Source organism: Panthera pardus, unplaced genomic scaffold (assembly GCF_024362965.1).
Source record: "Panthera pardus isolate Hobbes unplaced genomic scaffold, ASM2436296v1 HiC_scaffold_2, whole genome shotgun sequence".
NCBI classification, from domain to species: Eukaryota; Metazoa; Chordata; class Mammalia; order Carnivora; family Felidae; genus Panthera; species Panthera pardus.
The window spans coordinates 60,711,378-60,732,638 of NW_026526765.1; the positions used below are offsets into that span (position 1 = coordinate 60,711,378).

The 21,261-nt window shown below is 44.3% G+C and overlaps 2 protein-coding genes across 5 annotated transcripts in view; both read left to right on the top strand.

The window, feature by feature from the left end:
* Positions 1-1,026, top strand: part of KCNIP1 (potassium voltage-gated channel interacting protein 1) — a 341,949-nt gene extending 340,923 nt beyond the window's left edge. For all 4 annotated transcript variants that reach the window (XM_019450272.2, XM_019450271.2, XM_019450273.2 and 1 more), the window contains one exon: positions 168-1,026. In XM_019450272.2, the coding sequence (XP_019305817.1) occupies positions 168-215 (48 nt within the window). In that variant the 3' untranslated portion in view covers positions 216-1,026. The remainder of the gene's footprint in view (positions 1-167) is intronic.
* A 6,842-nt stretch (positions 1,027-7,868) lies between these two features.
* LOC109267484 (uncharacterized) lies at positions 7,869-18,944 on the top strand. Its single transcript, XM_053907089.1, has 3 exons — positions 7,869-7,991; positions 8,562-8,646; positions 15,639-18,944. The coding sequence occupies exon 3, from the start codon at positions 15,817-15,819 to the stop codon at positions 17,854-17,856; it is 2,040 nt and encodes a 679-aa protein (XP_053763064.1). The 5' UTR covers positions 7,869-7,991; positions 8,562-8,646; positions 15,639-15,816; the 3' UTR covers positions 17,857-18,944.
* The last annotated feature ends 2,317 nt before the right edge of the window (positions 18,945-21,261 follow it).

The window sequence follows — 21,261 nt, forward strand, 5'->3', positions numbered from 1 at the left end:
TTGAGTTGCTTACTTTCTGGGCCCCCACCCCTGTTTCTCATTCCCTTGCAGAGTTCTTTCTGCACGAGAAACCCATGCTGGAGACTTGCTCACCATAACAGAACTTCTCAGGGAAAATCCTCAGAGAGTTCTAACTGTCCTCTCTTTTCCCCTTCCTCCCTTCCCAGGATGACAACATCATGAGGTCCCTCCAGCTATTCCAAAATGTCATGTAACTGTGAACCCAGCCATCTGGCTCTCAGAGACGTTGTACTGAACAACCACTTCTTAATACCTTGCTCTGCCCTCGTTCTGATTTTACACACCGACTCTTGGGACAGAAACACCTTTTGCATTTTGAAAGACTTCTCCACTGGAGACTTTCTATGGAACCCAGCATCATATGGCTCAGTCTCTGATTGCCAGCTCTTCCTTCTCCGTCTTCTTGAGAGAGACAAGATGAAATTGGGTTTGTTTTGGAAGCATGCTCATTTCTTCACACTGCTGCCCTATGGAAGGTCCCTCTGCTTGAGCTTACAGTAGTGCACACTTTTTTGCTTGCGTGCCCCAGCCCACTGCCTCCAGCAGACCTTGATGCGTCTGGAAGCAAGATGACCTGAGCCAAATGCACACCATCCTCTGATGGCCTCCCAAACCAACGTGCCTGTTTCCCTTCTTTTGGTGGGAAGAATGAGCATTACACAGAACAGTATGAATCTGTATATGACTAGATTGGGAGAGCCAGCACCTAACATATGTAGGCTAGAACTGAATTCTTAAGCATGGCATTGTCTGGTGACACAAATTGCCCACATCCTTTGTTTCCAGAGGAAAGAACCAATAATTCTCTCTCACATCGGCATCTGTGCTGGTAATGCAAGTCCCTTCATGTGCCCAGGAAGAGAGCCAATGCCCAATGGTCCATGCCCTCACTCCATCTCCTGCTAGAGCCCAGCACTGCATGCCCCTCCCAGAAAGCCCAGAATGCCTGAAAATTGCTGTAATTTTATACCATGTTCTAATCAATAAACAGAACTATTTCTTACACTCTTAATCTTCATTTCTTTCATGACTCCATTGGACAGGAGAGGTAAGCTGTGAGAAGGGAAGGCTAGTCCATTCATTGGCGTCCAGTTATTAGTACTTGCTTTGTGCCAGACCCGGTGCCACTCAGGGCACCATCCTCCCCTGACCCCAAGCAAATATCCCACTTAAAAGCAAATACTGTGACTAGAAGCAAATACCTCTTTGAGATGACATGCTTCACAACACCTTCCTTCCAACAAGATTGTCACTCTCAAGACCCTCTGGTGTAGAAAGTCTGGCGTCTCATGTGGTATGGTGGGGGATACAGAGGTGAAGAGGTGGCCGGAACTGCCTGCTGAGGGGCTTGGAGTCCAAGGGTTGATCGAGTGGCTTCAGCCTATCAGCAACAAATTATTACTTATGTTGGACACCATGTCTTAGATTCTCCATTTGACATCACTTTAAAAAGATTTAGAGCTAACCGTGGCATTCTTGGAAGGAAAGTAATTTGCTGAACCCCTAGTATGTTCCAGGTGCTGACTAGGGGCTCACATACATTACCTCATTTCATGCTCATGTAGAGCATTCTGGGAGATAGAGTCTTCATTTTACTGGTTTGGACACTGAAACACAGAGGTAAAGGGACCTACCTAGGGTAGCACAGCTCCATAGAGATTAAACTTTTCCCACTCTGTAATAGAGCCTTCCTGCTAGGGAAACTGGCTCCCTGCAAAGAACTGAAGGTACCACACAAATGCCTCTTTCATCTGGAGTCCGTTCAAAAGGCATGGGTATTCTTTGAATCCAAATAGCAGATGAAGAAACGGATACGGTAAAGGGGAGAAAGGCTTTAGGTGCCCATGGGTCACCAGCGAGAGCAGGCCACCACATGTCATACGTGCATGACATACTCCCAATATGATTGCCACTGGCTCCTGCCACTCATGGCTGGAAATTGTAGAAGATGCAGCTCTGTTTCTCCAGGCTTCCTGGGTGCTGCTATGGGGTCATCGAGGGCTGCTAGACATGTGGCCAGCCCCTAGCCAGGCATACATACACTTAGACCCAAGCAGAGGACCTGTACTTGTTGGCCCTACCCATGAGGGGTCTGAACCTGCATCATGAGTCTATACAATGTCTAGGCCCTGGTTCTCCACTTTGGCTAAACATCACAATCACCTGGGGAACTTTGAAAAATGCCAGGGGCCAGGCACCACCTCAGACCAATTAAAGTAGAATCTCTACAGGTGAGGCCTAGGCATCGGGATTCTTTAGAATCTGCTCAGGTGATTGCAATGTGTATCCAGAGCTAAGATGGGGAACTGACCAAATTCAGTGCTAAGAATGGAGCACATGATCTGAGCCATCCCCCTAGCCATAATGATTGGTGCAGGGATTGGCTTGAAACCTAAGCCAGTCCAAAACAGCATGAATCACAAGATTTGTGCTGGGAACAAAAGGCAAAGATGGTCTCTCTTCTACTGGGCATACATGAGATAGCATGCACTCTTAGGACATTTTGGTAGTGATTTAGGAGTTCTGAGGGATTATCCAATAACCAAAGAGCAGATAAACCAGAATCACAGAAAGCAAGGCAGAGATGTTTAAACAAAACAAAACACACCAGAAACTGAAACCTTGATTAGATCACTGAGCTGCTGGATCAAGCTGGACCTGAAGCTAGGAACACCTCTGATCTTTTCAGATGCCTGTGTTTGATGCCTATATAAGATCTAAGCCAGTTTATCTTTACTCTGTCTGCATATCAGAATCACTTGGGGAGCAGAGGAGGAGAAGTTTTTAAAGTGCTAAGGCAGGGGACCTTGTCCCAGATTAACTGAATAAGAACCTCTACAGGTAGAGCCCTGAGCATCACTCTGCTTTAAAAGCTCTCCAGGTGATTCCAGTGCATACCTAGGGCCAAAAGCCCATGCAATAGAAGAGTGCAAGGGCTGGTACTCTTCTCCCTGTGCTGGCCAGAGCACAAGAAACACAATTCAGTCCTGAGCACCAAACTCCAAGAGGGAAATCAGCATCTGGAGATATTCAGAAACAAAATGGGCTATTGGAGAAACAAAGTTCTCTGCTTGGAACACCCAGCTCCAACTTGTCCTTCTGGAGGGATCCTACTCCTCCTGAATCGTCTAACAAATTGCCACCATTTGCCAGCAATTGTGCCTATAGCAGGTACTGTGGCTGTCTTACCCAGACACCCTTGACACTCACCATTACCTCACAGTTGGATTCAAATGTGCCACCTGGAAATGCTTGTGACTTTTGTTTATAACTGTGACTGTCACAAATAGACCCTGACCAGGACGTCTGCACTCTGCCTATGAGCAGGGCAGGCCAGAAGAACCAGGTAGTTAACACCTCCCCGGAGCAGCCCTTAACCAATGGCTGACAAGAGTTGGTGTATAAATACCCCAGACCCATCTCCTTTCCATAGGAAGTACTCCAGGGTGACTTCTATACTGTCTCCCAGACTTCCCCAGTAGCATTGAGCCCTAATAGCCCACAGCAATAATGTGCTCAACAGTGGACTCCTTACTGAACCTCCTTCCGTCCCCTCTCTCATTCCCTATACTTCCCTACCATTGCTTCCTTGGATCCCCTCCCAGATCAACTACTGAACCCCTCACCCATGTGTCAGTGTTGGCTTCTAACCTAAAATGATGAATAAAGCTAACCTAAAGTGATGAACAGGACAGATAAGTGACCTGCTCTTATGAATCTTGTATCTCGCAGGAGTAAATAGACAATAGATCATGTTTTCAGTAAAGTGACATGAAGAGAATACAAGTATGACATGGTAGAGAGTGACTGGGGTGGCAAGGGAGGCTATTCCAGACAGGGCGGGGAGGGAAGTCTCCTCTGAGTGGAGTTTGATGTGGTCTTGGGTGGACCAGGGGTGGGAAGGATCACCAAGCAGTTACAGAAAATCTGGGCCTAAGCTTGCTATCTTTTCTTGCTCAGGCAATCAAGAGGATATCCCTTGTTCCAATAAGGAAATCATGTCTGGAAATGTAGAATCTCACCACAACCCACCCTATGGTTCTCTAACATCACATTTCTGAGCAAATCCTCTGAGCAGAGGCCAGCAAGGCCACTTGGAGAGGCTCCTAGGAGGAAGTGTAGATGAGACTGATGGCCACTGTTCGGTGCCAGGTTGTCTATGGATGATATCTTACTTGAATCTCACAACAACTCTGTGAGACAGGTATTCTAGGCACCTGCTTTTCAGACAAAGAAATGGCGCCCAAGACACAGAGGGACCTCTCCACATGGCTGAAAATGGGCTTAAAGTATTCCATGCTCCAAAATGTATGCTCAGCTCCATTTCTCAGAAAGCATGAAGACCATTCCCCACCTATTCCTAAAACTAGCTCTAATGATATACAAACACCAGAAGGTGTTGGAAAGCAGCTGCCATGAATCTATTAGTAAAAAGCAATGAAAACAAGTCCATGAATTCAAGCCAAATTACTCTTCCTCTATAGGGAATAATGCCAAGGACATGTGCAAAGATGCCCATATGGTTTCTCAGAAGAGCTGAAATTAGCATGTCCCTCCACATCAAAATAAAGCCCAATCTAAGTCCCAGACCTCCACAAGCTCTGTACTCTAGTCCAGTGACTGCCTGGAGACCAAAAAAATCCAGATCTTGAAGATCAGGGAAAAACCTTAGGGCAGCCAGCCCCACTGAGTGGACTTTCAAGGACTCATGAAACCCTCGGAGCTGACTGCACTCTCAGTTCTAGAAATGGAACACTTGACCTATACTAAGCCAATCATTTTCTCCCATGCCCCTGGCCATAGCAACTTGTTCAGGGGTAGCTTAAGACCTCAGCCAATGCAAACTGCATGAATTTTAGAGTTATTGCTGAAAAGAATGAAACAAAGTCACTCTTCCCTGTTGGACATGAATAAATAAGCACATAGCCCTAGCACATACAGGCAATCATTTTGTAACCTACAGAGAAACCAATCTACAGATGAACATCATACCACAGAAATCAAGGCAGAGAGATGAAACAAATGATTTTTTGGAACTGCTGGATCAAACTTCACCTGAAGCTACACGTACCTCTAGCGGTTTGTGTTGCATACATCGATAAATTCATTTTTTATTATTTAAAGCAGTTTGAAATTTAAAGTAGTTCGGAAAGCAGTCACTTTCCGAAACTTGTGACTTGGCACATGCTAACTGAGGCCCCACTGCTTTATATAACAAATGGGGCAACCAAAGCCCACAGCTACACAGCTGGGTGGTAGCAGAGCTCGAACCAGAAATCTAGTCTGGTGTCATATCCACTATACTGCCCTGCCATCTACTTTGCAACCATAATATGACAAGAATATTAAATATCATTTACTGAGCACTTATTGCATGCTAAATAATTCACATGTATTCTAGTCTCACGACCCTGAGGCTGGTTCTGTTATTAATCTCATTTACTGATGAGGAAACTGGAGCTCAGAGAGGTTAACTTGGCCATGATCAAATAGCTAATAAGTGACAGAGCAATTTGAACCCAAGACTTTCTGACTGTTGCACTTAACTGCAAGCCAGGAACTGCCAGGTTCAGTGAGATTATGGAGCCAAGAGAATTAAAGAATTTAGTGGCAACCCAAAGAATACATGCCCAGTGTAAAGGAGGCAATCTGTCATAGCTCCAGAGATTGCTGTCATATTGCTGGAATGGGGGCCCAGTTATTAGACCTGACAATTCTCCAAGTTGAAAATCTGGATTTGCATGTGAAATCTCCCAACTTTTGTATTAACTAGTTCAATATTTAAAAGACAGCAGACAGACCAAACCAAACAAGTGTAGGAGCTGCATTTGGCACAGGGGTCACCAATTTGCAACCTCCGCACTAAATCCTATTATCACATTTCCCCACTAGCAAGTGGAGGTAATGTATCAGGCTAGTCGACTGTCCATCAACAAGTAAATGGATAAACAAACTGTGGTATATCCATACAATGCAATACAATACAGCTGTAAAGAAGAATGAATTCTTGGTGCGCCTGGGTGGCTCAGTCAGTTAAGCATCCAACTTTGGCTCAGGTCACGATCTCATGGTTTGTGAGTTGGAGCCCCATGTCAGGCTCTGTGCTGACAGCTCGGAGCCTGGATCCGGCTTGGGATTCTGTGTCTCCCTCTCTCTCTGCCTTCCTCCACTTGTGCACTCTCTCTCTCTCACAAAAATAAGTAAACATTTAAAAATTTTTTAAAAAGAAGAAGAAGAATGAATTCTTGACACACATAGAACAACATGAATGAATCCAAATAATGATGCTAATGACAGAAGCTAGACAAAACAAAACAAAAAAAAAGGTCCATACTGTATGTTTCCATTAATATAAAGTTCTGGGAAATGCAAACAAATCTATAGGGACAGGAAGGAGATCAGTGGTTGCCTGGGGATGGGGAGGGTCAGTGTAGAGACAAGGGGTAAGAGAGATTACCAAAGAAGAGACTTTGGGTAGTGGTGGATGTGTTTACTTTCTTGATTGTGTGATGGTTTCATGAGTACATACATGTATCTGATATATTGAATTATAATCTTTAAATGTGTGTAGTTGATTCCATGTCAACTTAAAACTGTTAAAAATTTTTTGGTCTGGTATCCCAGGGCCACCAACACCTTTCATGGGCTATCTACCACTCTGAGACCCCCGACCCCCACAAGAAGTACTTTGCATTAATAAGCCTCATCATCCTCCCTTCCCTGGTGTTTCTTCTGGCCAGTTCATTCCCAGCCAAGTTTCTTCAGCTACATCACATCACTCCCATCCATACCAGGAAGGCTGCTAAGTCCAGTCCCATCCCTTCTGCACTCCTCCAAAGCCCAGTCAAGGCCCCTTATCCAGACTAGAATGCCTGACAAGGGGCAAGGATTTTGTGGCAGGGGACTAGGAACTAAGAGTATCCAATCCTATCTCCTAACCCCCCACTCCTTTCCCTGGCTAAGAGGCCAAAGCCTCTCACTGGTAATGCCAACACAGAATAGGTATATGACTGAGGAGAGTTGGAGAAAGACGATTATCATGGACTCTACGAAGGAGAGAAGTCCTTACATGATAAATATTAGCTCACTGTGATGATTAATTTTATGTGTTAACTTGGCTAGACCATGGTACCATGGTAAAATTCCATTCTAGTTGTTATTGTGAAGGTATTTGGTTTATGTGATTAACATTTAATTCAGTAAACTTTGAGTAAAGCAGATAATTTTCCATTATGTGGTGGGCCTTATCCAATTAGTTGAAGGCCTTAAAGAAAAAGACTAAAGTGTCCTGGGAAGAAGGAATTTGGCCTCCAGAGCATATCAGAATTAAATCATTTTGGATAATTAAGAAGGATCTATGAAAGGGGACTATCCAATGAGCATCAGAGCATGCTGTGAAAGGAGAGGACCACCTCTCTCAATCACTTCCTACATGCGTAGCATCTTCTGGGCAGTGCCTCATTTAGTATTAACAATCCTCTGGGATAGTGTTCTGTGTAGAACTTGTCTGTGTGACTTGTCATGCATTTCTGCCCAGAGCTGCACGCACACAATCATGGGGCAGGGTGGTGCTTACTTGGCTTGTGCTTCACATCTGGCCTCGGGATCAGAATTGGCCCTTCTGTTCCTGATGCCAAGAGGGAATAATTTGCCTCACCTCCTTGAGCCAGACCAGGCTGGCCCCTGGAGTGGATCAGGGAGAGAAGAGAAATATGCAGACACCCAGGCTCCTAAGATTGTGCAATATAATAAGAGAAACAGAGAAACAACCAGCTTGCTCAAGACTGCACTGGGGCAAACTTAATGACTAACCATAGATCACACATGGGTAGTGTATATATTGCCCTGGCGGGTATAGTTAGTTGGAAGCCTCACCTGAGGGGAGGATGCTTCACCCAGGACCCTCAGTCGGAACTCCAACCAGGTTCTTCACCGCGGAGCTTCCCCAGCTAGGAGGCTGGATGTTGTGAGTACCCGATTTGATGTATTATGACAGAGGAAAGAAAGGTTAAAATAGGCAGAGAGGGAAAGGTTAGAACCCGAGTCCCTGGGTGGGGAAAAACACATATTTTGGAACAATGCTGGGAGCTCTGATCACAGCAAACCACCCCTCAGACGTAAGGTTCCTCTTAAGAATGTAACAGACACCACCTACTCCCTCTAGGTTCCCCTCAGGAATTTGACAATCAAAATACCTAACTAAAATAAGTAAACAATAAAAATTTATGTTATACAAGGCACAGTATGACCTTAGTCAGGATCCTCACGCAATGGAGTCCAGCCTATCAGGAATGGACAACCCAGCCCCTGGAGTGATCAAGCCAGTAAGAGTAGGACCTGAGAAGGAAGAGCAGGAAGGGAAGGGGGGCTGACCAGAACCTTCTAAAACCAAGACCCTTGCCTATTGTCTCGGGCATTCACCTTCAATGCCCCCTCTCTGCAAAGAGAGCTTTCATACTGTTCTTACTTTCTAAGCTTATACTCTACTAAACTTTTGCCTGCTGCTCATTTTGTGCCCACCTCTTCATTCTTCAAAGCAGTGAGACAACGAACCCTGGGTATTGAGGTAAAGAATCCTGCAACATTACTTTGGGGGCTCATCTGGGATATCAACGTCTTCTAACTGTAAGTAGAGAACAGCCGCACCCCCTCTTTTCTTTCTATCCTAAATACAACTCTCAAACCAAACAATGGGCACCTGTCAGCCAGATAAAAGCAAATAGTATGGCTGCCATTCTCAAATCTCAGGTGACAGGCTCCTTGGGTCTCCTCCCAGCTGATCCCCCAGCATAGTTGGGAACGTATGGTTATTTCTTTTGAGAATGACCCCTAGATGCACAGACTCAGGGGAGGCCAAACAGCAACTGAAGGGTCCTGACCAAGTCTACTCTCCGATGGACGCCTGAAGGCTGTCGGTAGAACCTGATCCCTGACCACCCATTTGGGTAATCAGAGGAATTCTCCTCTTTCTGGCTCTAATTTGTGTTTTAGCATCAATTGCGGGATGCTGGATTCACTGTGTGTTTGACGGAAATATAGAAGAGAATTTACAGTATCCCTTCTTGTTCTTCATGGTCTTGGAAAAGAAAAATGGGAAGAACTGTGATTTTAACCAAAAGGGCAGGAGAGCACTCCCTTTTGAGTTGTTTTGCTCAAGCCCTGGTTGAAATTGCCCCTCCTTTGATCCAAAGCCTAGGAAAACAACAGTGATGTCCTCGCTGCTGACCTCCAGATGCTCCACATTTGTGTTGTTTCTGCCAGGTGGAGGAACGGGTGTCTGTGCCATATGAAGGACAGAGGACTATGGCATCTGAAGGGCTTTTACTGGGTACACGGGAGCCATTGTGCTACACTTAGCCCAGTGTATGTGACTTGTACCAATCTAGATATTTTTTTTAAACTTTTTTATTTATTTAGTCAGAGAAAGAAAGTGTGTGGGGGAGGGGCAGAGAGAGAAAGGGGGAGAGAGAGAATCCCAAGCAGGCTCTGCACTGTCAACATGGAGCCCGATGTGGGGCTTGAAGTCACAAACTGTGAGATCATGACGTGAGCTGAAATCAAGAGTCAGGTGCTTAACCGACTGAGCTACCCAGATGCCCTCAACCTAGATACTTTAAAATGGATACCCACATGGCTGGAACATATTTATGTGGGCATTGCTGAAAAAGGCAGGAGACTAGCCCCCAACTTTGGCTCTTCTAGCTCCCCTCAATGGCTGATTTTATCCTTACAAAAAATAGTTTTCACCAGCCTTTTGAAATATAAAGAGGAACAGTTTTATTATGATCAAAACGTAAATTACCATTGGGCCAAAATAAAATTAGTGCTACCTTTTACAACCAGGGGGGTCTTACTTGGTCTCAGTCGATACCCCCAAAGTCCCACAGGCCAGAAACAGAGGGGTAGGAGAAAGTGGGGAAGACAAGGTCAGCTCTCAGAGGTAGGGTCAAATCTGAGTAAGAGCGACCAATCCCAGCACCTTGTGAGACTGACAGGGCTTTTGGCTGCCAGTCGCATAGCCAGCCAAAATGCAGGGCCAGGAGATGAGGTTTCTCTTGGCCAATTGGGGTCAGGAGATGAGGTTTCGCCTAGCCAGCTGTAGGAAACTGACATAAGGGATGCCTTTTCCTCTTTTTCCTATAGATGGGTAATTCTCCAACCAAGGTCAATACTCCTTTGGGATGCATTCTGAAAAATTAGAATGATTTTGATCCACAAATCCTGAAGAAAAAGCGACTCATCTTCTTTTGCACTGGGGCTTGGCCCCAATACAAATTGGAGGTGGAAACCTGGCCGCTGGAGGGAAATATCAATATAATACTATCTTACAACTGGACTTGTTGTGCAAACGTGAGGGGAAATAGGGAGAATTTTCCTATGTTCAGTGTTTTTGGGCCTTAAGAAAAATTAGAGATATGTGCAAGCAATGTAAGGTTAATCCTGACTTACTGGCAACCCTTTCCAAAGTCCAGCAATCAGGAGGGGAAATAATCAAGGGCACCTTGCCAGTACCCAAAGCAGACCTAGAGATGGAGGAAGGGAAGCCTTCCACCCCCACCTCCTCCTCCTCAGGTTCTCGATCTATATATCCAGACTTAAAAACATGCACTTCTGCTCCCTGCTGCCCACTTTACCCAGGCCGTCCCCGTAATGTAACAGGCATGTTTCCTCTACAAGAAGCTGGAGTGCCAGAAGGAGGGACTCAGGGAGGCACCACTATGATAAGATACAAGTACCTTTTTCATTACAAAATTTAAGACAGATAAAAGGGGATACTACATAAGTTTTCTGATGATCCTGGTAAGTATATAGAGGCTTTTCAGAATATTATGTATGTTTCTGAATAAACCTGGAAAGATATAATGCTTCTGTGGAATCAGACTCATAATGAAAGAGAGAAACATGGGTTTCTGGCAGCAGCTGACAGATATGGGGATGAGCAACTCATTAATTATCATGGGACTGGAGGTCCTATATAGGGAACTTCCAGTCCCCTACTGGAGTTCAGGCAGTCTCATCCCAAGATCCTAATTGGGACTATGATAATCCCATTGGGGAATGGTGTCACTGCCATTTCTAAGCCTGCATTTGGGAAGGATTAAAAAGAACAAAGGGTAAACCCTTAAATTACCCTAAATTAGCCACTATTTGACACAGGATTAAAACCTGGTGGCCTCCCTGGAAAGGTTAAGAAAAGCTCTCATTAAATAGATGGCTATCTCCCCTAATACCTCTGAGGCTGAGATGATTCTAAAGGACAAATTTGTCACTCAATCAGTCCCCGATATTTGAAGGAAGCTGCAAAAATTGGCTGTTGGCCCAGAAGGGACCCTGGAGGAGCTCTTAAGAACTGCCAATTGGATGTATTACAACCAAGATCAAGAGGAGAATATGGAACAAGAAGGAGGCTTAAGAAAAAATCTGAGGCCTTAGTTGCAGCCTTAGGTACTATGTCAGACCAGACTTCCCAAGGTCCTGGCACCAAGTGCCATTTATGTGGCCCTTCAGGGCTCTGGACAACCGAAGTTGAATCCCTGTCAGCTCTGCCCCTTGTATGGAGACAATCACTGGAGATCTGAATGCCCCCAGGGACCTCAATCTGTGAGGGCTCAGATAACCAATGTCCCTGAAAGGGACTGAGGGAATAGGGCCTCTTTAGGGTGGCTCCCCCCAAACCAGCTACCTATCAGAAACCCAGAGCCTTGGATAACTCTGGAAAAAGAAGGGAAACCAGTTGATTTCTTTCTTGACACTGGAGCCACATTTTCTGTCCTTCTTTCCAAAACCGGCCAACTATCCAAACACAGTGTAATGATTAGAGATGTCTCTGGAAACCTTATGACTAAATTTTCTCCCAGCCACTGGGGTGCATACGGGGAGACTTGATTTTTTTTAATATAATTTGTTGTCAAATTGATTTACATCAACACCCAGTGCTCATCCCAACAAGTGCCCTCCTCAATGCCCATCTCCCACTTTCCCCTCTCCCCCACCCCCCATCCACCCTCAGTTCTCTGTATTTAAGAGTCTCCTGTGGTTTGCCTTCCTCCCTCTCTGTTTGTGACTATTTTTCCCCCTTCCCCTCCCCCCATGGTCTTCTGTTAAGTTTCTCAAGATCCACATAGGAGCGAAAACATATGATATCTCTCCTTCTCTGACTGACTTATTTCACTTAGCATAACACTCTCCAGTTCCATCCACGTTGCTACAAATGGCATGATTTCATTCTTTCTCATTGCCAAGTAGTATTCCATTGTGTATATAAACCATATCTTTATCCATTCGTCAGTTGATGGACATTTAGGCTCTTTCCATAATTTGACTATTGTTGAAAGTGCTGCTATAAACATTGGGGTACAAGTGCCCCTATGCATCAGTACTCCCGTATCCCTCGGGCAAATTCCTAGTAGTGCTATTGCTGGGTCATAGGGTAGCTCTATTTTTAGTTTTTTGAGGAACCTCCACACTGTTTTCCAGAGCAGCTGCACCAGTTTGCATTCCCACCAACAGTGCAAGAGGGTTCCCATTTCTCCACATCCTCGCCACCATCTGTAGTCTCCTGAGCTGTTCATTTTAGCCACTCTCGGGAGACTTCATTTTTTCACATTCTTTTTTGATAATGCCAGAGAGCCCCTCCCTTGCTAGGAAGGGACATTATGACTGAATTAGGGACTATACTGCTGCTGGATCCAGGTGAGATAAACAGCTGATGGAAGTTGATATTGATTCATGAGTATGGGCTATACAAGGAGAAGCAGGCCAAGCCTTAACCACAATACCTGTCCAAACACACCTTAAGGATCCCACTTCTTTTCCATGCCAGAAGAAGTATCCTCTCAAACAGATGCTGAAAGGGGGCTAATAAAAATTATAGAAACCCTAAACAAACAGAGACTTTTAAAGAAATGTAACAGCCCCTGTAATACTCCAATATTGGGAACAGCCTAATGGGGAATGGAGGCTAATGCAAGATCTACCCATCATTAATGAAGCAGTGGTCCCCATCAGCCCCCGTCTGCATGGTTCCAAACCCCTATACCTTGTTGGCCCAGATTCCACCAGCTATGAAATGGTTTATAGTCTTAGATTTAAAAGATGCTTTCTTCTGTAGTCCAATACATCCTGATTCTCAATTCTTGTTTGCCTTTGAGGATCCTATCAATCCGGCTTCACGATTAACTTGGACAATGTTGCCTCAGGACTTTCTAAATAGTCCACGTCTATTTGGACAGGCCTTAACATGTGATCTTTTGGAATTTTCAGCTGATTATTGCACCTCGCTGCAATATGTGAATGATCTCTTGCTTTGTGCCCTTTCTGAACCAAGTATACAGGCCGGTACCAAGGCCCTCTTAAATTTTCTAGCAGAAAGAGGCTATAAAGTCTCCCAACAAAAGCCCCAACTGTATGAGACCTCTGCTAAATATCTAGGATTAATCCTTTTGGAAAGCGTGAGAAGACTAGGTTAAGACAGAATTCAGTCTATTGTCTCATACTCCCTTCTGAAAACTCTTAGACAACTGAGAGGGTTTTAAGTATTACCGGTTATTGCCGCTTACGGATATCAGGATATGGAGAGATAGCTCACTCCTTACCAACTAATCAAGAACACACAGGCAGCAAATATTCACTTGCTGGTATAGGTGAGTCAAAACAAGCTTTTAGTTAGAAAACTTAGGCTGGCTTTGTTGGGCACCCCCAACCTTGAGCCTTCCCATTGGAAATTCTTATAATTTATATGTTACAGAGAGAAAGGGGGTAACCTTGGGCATTTTGACCCAGAAAGGAGGCCCAGTACAGCAACCAGTGGGGTGTCTTAGCAAAGAACTTGATCTGGTAGCTTGTGGCTGGTCTGTATGTCTCAGAGCCGCCGTGGCTGTTGTCCTCTTAATTCCTGAAACTACAAAACTAACCCTTGGGCAAGACCTTACCGTATATGCCCCACATAATATCCAGGGATGGATAATAGGGGGACAGCAGCCATCAGCTCATAGATAGCTTCCTTCTATGGTATCAGGCACTCCTTCTGGAGGGGCCTGCTGTGCATATAAAGACCTGCTCCTCTCTGAACCCAGCAGCCTTCCTGCCAGAGGAAGGTATGGAGCTAATACAACAAATCATACCCCAAACTTACGCTGCCCAAGAGAATTGAAGGGAAACTCCTATAGAAAACCCAGAATGGACTCTATACACAGATGGGAGTTCTTTTGTTGAGCAAGGCTCCAGAAAAGCTGGGTATGTAGTGGTGACTCTTCATAAAACTCTCGTAAGTGATGCCCTGCCATCAGAAACTAGTGCTCAGCTGGCCAAATTAGTTGCTCTTATTACAGCCCTAGAGTTGAGCAAAGATAAGAGAGTTAACATTTATACTGACTCTAAGTATGCCTCCTTAGTCTTACATGCCATTGGCATGTCAAGGAAGGAGAGACATTTTTTAACAGCTTCAGGGCCTCCTATCAAGTATCACCAGGAAATTACCAGACTTTTATATGCCGTTCACCAGCCCTTAGAGGTAGCAGTAATACATTGTAAAGGACACCAAAAAGGAATGGATGAGCTATCAGGGAGAAACACACTGGCTGATGACGCAGCAAAATTGGCAGCCAGATCTCAAGTTAGCCCCACTGTTGCCTCCCTTGTGTGGGATGGTTCTACAACTCAAGAAAAGCCCCACTACTCGACGGAAGAAAAACAACAGGCATCAGAACAGGGTTACACTCCCCAGCCTACAGGGTGGTTACAGGCAGATGACAGCAGACTTCATTTACCGGCCACCAACCAGTGGAAGGTTTTAGAAACTCTACACTATACCTTCCATCTAGGTAGGGATGAAATCCTACAAATGGCTCAAAAAGTTTTTACAGGAAGGAATTTAGATAAGACTATTGAATATATTATTAAACCTGCAAAATCTGCCAAAGAAATAACCCCCTTTCTCCTGCAGGCTCCAATAGGGTTTCTAAGAATTGGAAATGATCCCGGGGAGGATTGGCAAATAGATTTCACACATATGCCAAAAACACAAGGATATAAATATCTTTTGGTATGGGTAGATACCTTCACACATACACATTGGGTCAAAGCCTTTCCTTGCACGACTGAAAAAGCCTCCGAGGTGGTTCAGGCACTAATAAATGAAATTATTCCTGTTTGGACTCCCTAGATCCCTTCAAAGCCATAATGGTCCCTCGTTAAATCCTTGGTAACTGAGGGGGTATCTAGGGCTCTGGGTATCGATTATCATCTGCACTGTGCCTGGAGGCCACAGTTCTTGGGGAAGGTAGAAAAGACCAATGAAAGCATCTTAGAAAACTGGCCCAAGAAACAATTAAGAACTGCATATTCTATTTCCTATTGCTATGCTTCAGATTAGAAATACCCCTACAAAAAAAGCCTAAGCCTTTTTGAAGTTCTTTATGGAAGACCTTTTCTTGTTAATGACTTGCTGGCCGATAAAGAAGTATTTGATTTGATGAACTAGATAATTCCTTTGGCTAAATTCCAACAGATTCTTCAGGAATTATCTGCATGTCAACTCCAGGATGACCAGTCTCCTCTATATAATCCAGGAAATCAAGTATTCATGAAAACCCTTCTTTCTTTGTCCCCATCTCTAGAACCAGTGTGGAAGGGGCCACATATGGTAATCTTGGCAACTCCTACTGCTATCCTGGATTCTTCACTCTGGAGTTAAGCTGTGGTTTCTTCCATCAGAACAGGACAACACAGAGCCCTAGTAGACTTGTGAAGCAGGAGAAAGCCTTATATTGATCTTCAAAAAAAGGACACCACAGAATGAAGATAAGTAATGCAATATATTGGAAAATAATAATAATATGCCTATGGGGTTCAGAAACACATCCTGTTTGTATTCCACCGACCCCACCACTATTAGGGTTGAACGACGGGACCCCTTTGGTTGAGGCAGCTAACCTAACTTTTATAGAGGGAGACCGTGTTTTAAAATATGACTTGGAATATGGCAATTTTACAATTTGGCATTGGGATAATAGCCATACCCTTAATTTACCTAAGGGCCAACCTTTTTCAGGTTACTTATTTATAAAATTAAACCAAAGTCATAAATATTGGACTGAAATTTTGCCCAATAATGAAACTGGAAGGGAATTATATAACTCAAATAAAAAGATACATTGTATTGCCATAGATATAGATGATAAAGAAATTAAAAAGGTCCCAGGTTATGAAGACCGAGATATTGCGGCTGGATGTGTGACATGCCATAGTACTGCTTGTCCCAATAGTCTCCTGCCCTGCCAATGCGGCTGGAAGGCTAATAACACATTATTCTTAAAGGTCCAATGGTGGACCCAAGTGCCCATGGAAAACATCACAGTTAGACCCGGAAGGCTTTGGGAACCTTTGTGGCAAACCCAAACCACCGCCTACCTGGGAGTCTCCTGGATTTTGTTAAGTCTAACTTGGGACACCCAGAGGTTTTGGGTTGATACTTACTATCCCAATTGTTCCCACTCCTTAGATTTACAACGGAAACAACACCTATGGTGGATACAACAATACTGGCCAGAAAACAAAAAGATAATGAAAAAAGACCTTATAGGACGGCTAGGAACAGGATTACGTATATTGGGGCAGGCGGAATTTGCTGCCAATGAAGAACAACACAATTTAGAAAAGGATTCCTTATCAAAAATAGGGCATGTTGAAGGAACTTTGTTTCAAGAAGAAGGTAAAGGATGGGAAGTTCTTTTAAAAGAAAATGAGGCCATAGTAGGGTGGATAAGTAAGACCAGAGAAACCCTACAAAGACATTTCCAAACTCAAACCTGGGAAAGGGCATGTGTTCTAACCCAGAAAGGATTGCTCACCATGTTAAAGCAGATGGAATCTGAGGTGGCTATGAGACGATGGCCTACTCTAATGAATGCTGAAGTGGAAACTCAAAAATTATGGCCCATGTATGGAAGCCCCAAGTTATGGAAGATTATTAATGGGAGCTGTAACTTGAGGCGTTGCTTTTTAAAGGCACATGTGCCCCGGATGGACCATGCTAATTCATATCCAATAGTTCAGCTTGCAGGCATAGGGACTATATTAAATCAGACAAGGATTTTGCCAGTGGGGAGTCGATGGGCTGTAATGCCAAATGAGTCAGCTTGGGCTGCCATATCGCTTTCAAACTGTGAAGAGAGAAATAAAATCTGGCTGTGCCCTCAACAAAAATGGAACCCTGATTTCACTCAGGTCTGGCCCCTCGTCTCTACCCCAATAACCAATAGCATTTGGTACATGGGTAGAGGGAAGTTTTGCTGGGAAGGTAAACAAGGGGAAATAGTTGACACAGAGAGCTTTACTTGTGAGCATATGTATCATGTACTAAATCATACTGGAGTATGGTGCAACACTGGAACCGTTGGTCGAATACATTTACAAAAGAGTAACAAGACTTACAGTAATCTGGATATCAAAGATCAATCTTTCCTTGAAATAGAATTAAATATGCCTCATGGAGTTGTTCCTATGGAAACCGGATGGCCAAAGGAGGAATTGAGGATTGAGGGCCGTGAACTAATTCAGGTGCTTAATTATTCTAATCAACAATATCACAAGATCGAAACAAATATGGAAGAGGGAGGAAAAACTATTGTTAAATTCATAAAACAATATGACCAGACATGCCAGAGATATTTTGGGTGGCTACAATGCATCTTTCTTTCCTATGGTGTGGCTTCTTCCCTGGGAGGCATTGCATTTGGAATATTGATGCTTGTTGGTCTGATAGTCTTTTTATATGTCATTTGTAGATGCTGTCGCATATGCCAGAAAAATAAGACATCCAAGAAATTTTGCTAGCCCAGAGGTTCCAAACACCCTTCCATTATTTTAGACATCTGGATCGACCTCTGAACCTGCCCTGACTGCCCTTCCCCTGTCATCGCCCCCCTTCAGCAGGAAGCAGTTAAGATTGGTCGTCGTCCCAGTTCCTAATGGCAGTTAGGAGTCACGTGTTCAGAGGGGGAATATGATAGGGAAAAGATAGGTTAAAATAGGCAGAGAGGGAAAAGTTAGAATCTGAGGCCCCTGGGTGGGAAAAACACATATTTTGTAACAATGCTGGGAGCTCTGACCACAGCAAATCCTCTCAGGCATAGGGCTCCTCTTAAGAATGTAAAACACCACCTACTCCCCTCAGGTTCCTCTCAGGAATTTGACCATCAAAATACCTAACTAAAATAAGTATACCATAAAACTTACATCATATGAGGGACAATGTGACCATAGTCTGACTCCTCACACAATGGAGTGGAGCCAATCAGGAACGGACAACCCAGCACCTAGAGTTATCCGGCCAGTAAGGCTACAACTTGAGAAGGAACAAAGCGGGTGGAGCAGAACTTTATAAAACAAAGACCCTTGCCTATTGTCTCAGGCATTCACCTTCGAATGCCCCCTCTCAGCAAAGAGGGCTTTCAAACTGATGAGGGAGCACAAGGCAAGCTGAGGGCCAGGCCCAAGCTGGCACACCCCCCACTCAAGGTGGGATGTGTGCTATTCCTCAGGCACTCCTGGCTGCCCAAGAACAAAGGAAAGGACAGAAAACAAGTGATTAAACTGATAGAGTCTCCATCAGTTTACAAATATCTTAGTACAATTACAAGAAAAAGACAATCTTATCAATAGCCTGATGTCCAGGAACTCCCTACTGTCTTAATGTTAATGCTTTGCTAGACAGGAATAACAACCTTAGCTTGACAATAGCTAGGCCTCCAGTAATCTGTGAGTCTTTAGCATATGGAAATTCCTTTAAGAAACTTCCTCTTGACTTTACCTCCCCCAACTCCATAGTATAAAACCAGTCACTCTTCACAACCCTAATGCAGCTCTTTCTGCCCACCAGTCCTGTCCCCATGCTTTAATAAAGTCACCTTTTGTGCACCAAAGATGTCTTCAAGAATTCTTTCTTGGCCATCAGCTCTGAACCCCCACCACTCCAAAACCCCATCAATACTATTCTTACTTTCTGATCTTCTACTCTAATAAACTTTTGTCTGCTGCTCATTCTTTTCTATGTCCACCTCTTCATTCTTTGAAGTGCGGAGACATGAACCCCAGGTTTTGAGGTAAAGAGTCCTGCGACAGTATTAACCCTTCTTTGTTCATCTCTCTACTTCTCTCCCTCTCTGTGTTTACTAGAATCACTTAATTCCTTAAATTCCCTCTTTCTTATAATTAATAAAGCCTTCCTCTATGAAACAGAAAGTGCAGCGATCAGGAACTACATTTATTCAGAACAAAATTGGCAAAGTTGGCAGGATGCATGAGACGCCATTTCTGTTTCCACAAGGAAACTCAAACCGGCACATGGAAATTCTCAGCTGGGAAGACCCACGGTTTTGTTCTCTAGCAAAAGAATGGTTAGAGAGAGCAGGGTTATGTGAACAATGGGGGAACGAAACTAAAATCATTTAAACCTCCGCAGGTTATGGCGGCACTCCAGTCTGTTGCTGGTAAGGACCATGTGGCTTTCCTGGAGCGTGGGGGATGGTGCTTATTAACAGCCTATCGCTGTGCCACAGGGAGTAGGGCTGAGTGTCAGGAAGAAGTAAGACTAGAGAAGGAGATTGCAGATTTGCAGTCCAGAATGGCTATGCTGCAATGCCCAACATTCGTATTGGCGGACGAAGTCCACACATATCACCATGGGGCCAGAAAGGCTGCCATGCAGGTATTTAAATGTAAATATTTAAAAAGAAGGAGAAAGAGAAAGGTTAATACCAGAAAAGTTCACTTAGCCCTGGCAACTTTTGGACCGGGTTGGGACCCTGATGCCTGGTGATACCAGGGGTGATGATAAAACAGGAATGGACTGGAGCAATGAGCATAAACATGAGAAACAGACTCACCCGCTCAAACCCATTCTCTCGGTGCTGCTGCCTAGAGCGGCAGGAAGACAATCAGGAAGGGAGTAGAGTCTAATCTCCTCTCCGGATGGAACCCAGGTTATAGGAGGAAACAGGCCATCCCTGATGAAGGGAATGCTGAGCCTCTCTCTCACACTGTTCTTCCTCCTAATAGATGTGGGGGCCTCTCCCTCATTCATTCTCTGGGATAATGGTTACAATAATTGGAACTAACTGTGATTAGTCTACGGGACTTTAAGGAACATTCCCAAGTAGCTGCCGAAACTCCCTTTGTTTCAGGAAGCTCCCTGTCTTCTCTGGACTGACTTGGACTGTCTAATTACACTTGTTGGGCTGGGCGGGGGGTGGGGGTGGGGGGGACAAAAACCCAAAACACTGTGTCTGCTCATCTGTCTGAGATGACAGGCTTTAGGACCGGAAGACCTCTTTCTCTGCCCTCTGGATTTTTATCTGCCTCCAGCCTTCCTGGGGGCACCTGACCTCTCTGCCTTCCCCTTCTCCTCCTCCTGTTTCTGCAAGGGCATTAGGGTGTGGCCTGCATAACTGGTTATAATACCATCCTCAGTGCCTTGAAGTTGGTTGACTTTTTTTTTTTAATTTTTTTTTTAATGTTTTTATTTATTTTTGAGACAGAGAGAGGCAGAGCATGAGCAGGGGAGGGGCAGAGAGAGAGGGAGACACAGAATCAGAAGCAGGCTCCAGGCTCTGAGCTGTCAGCCCAGAGCCCGACGTGGGGCTCGAACTCACAGACCGTGAGATCATGACCTGAGCCGAAGCCGGACGCTCAGCCGACTGAGCCACCCAGGCGCCCCGAAGTTGGTTGACTTTAAATGAACCCAGGTGGAACATAATTTGGTATTTAGACTAATTTAAGTTCATTGGTTTAATTAAGATGGACCTGTCTTTAGAGTTGTGCATTAAATATATAACTTCTATTCTGTCTAGGTTTGCTGAAGTTCAAATAAGCTAGCGTTATCTCTGCAATTTGTTAACAAAAAGATGACTTAAAGTAATAATTAATTCTATCTCCAAGTTGTCATGGGTAATTGTTAAGATAGCTTTCAAAGTCATTGGTAACCTGAAACTTTAGTTTTGCTTGCATGATAAATGGGATTGAATTCATTGAACATCTAGGTCTTTTCCAGATAGGATAAAATACTAAAGCATTGATTGATGAACATAGGTTTGTGCTTTTGACTTCTTATTGCAAAGAAAAACTAAGCATTTTTAAATCTGTTGGAAAAAACATGCTTTGTGCTTTCATGCATTTGCTGTCTAAAGAATTCTGGTGTAACCGTTCACAATTGGTGACTAGCTAGTTTTCACTGGAGACTAA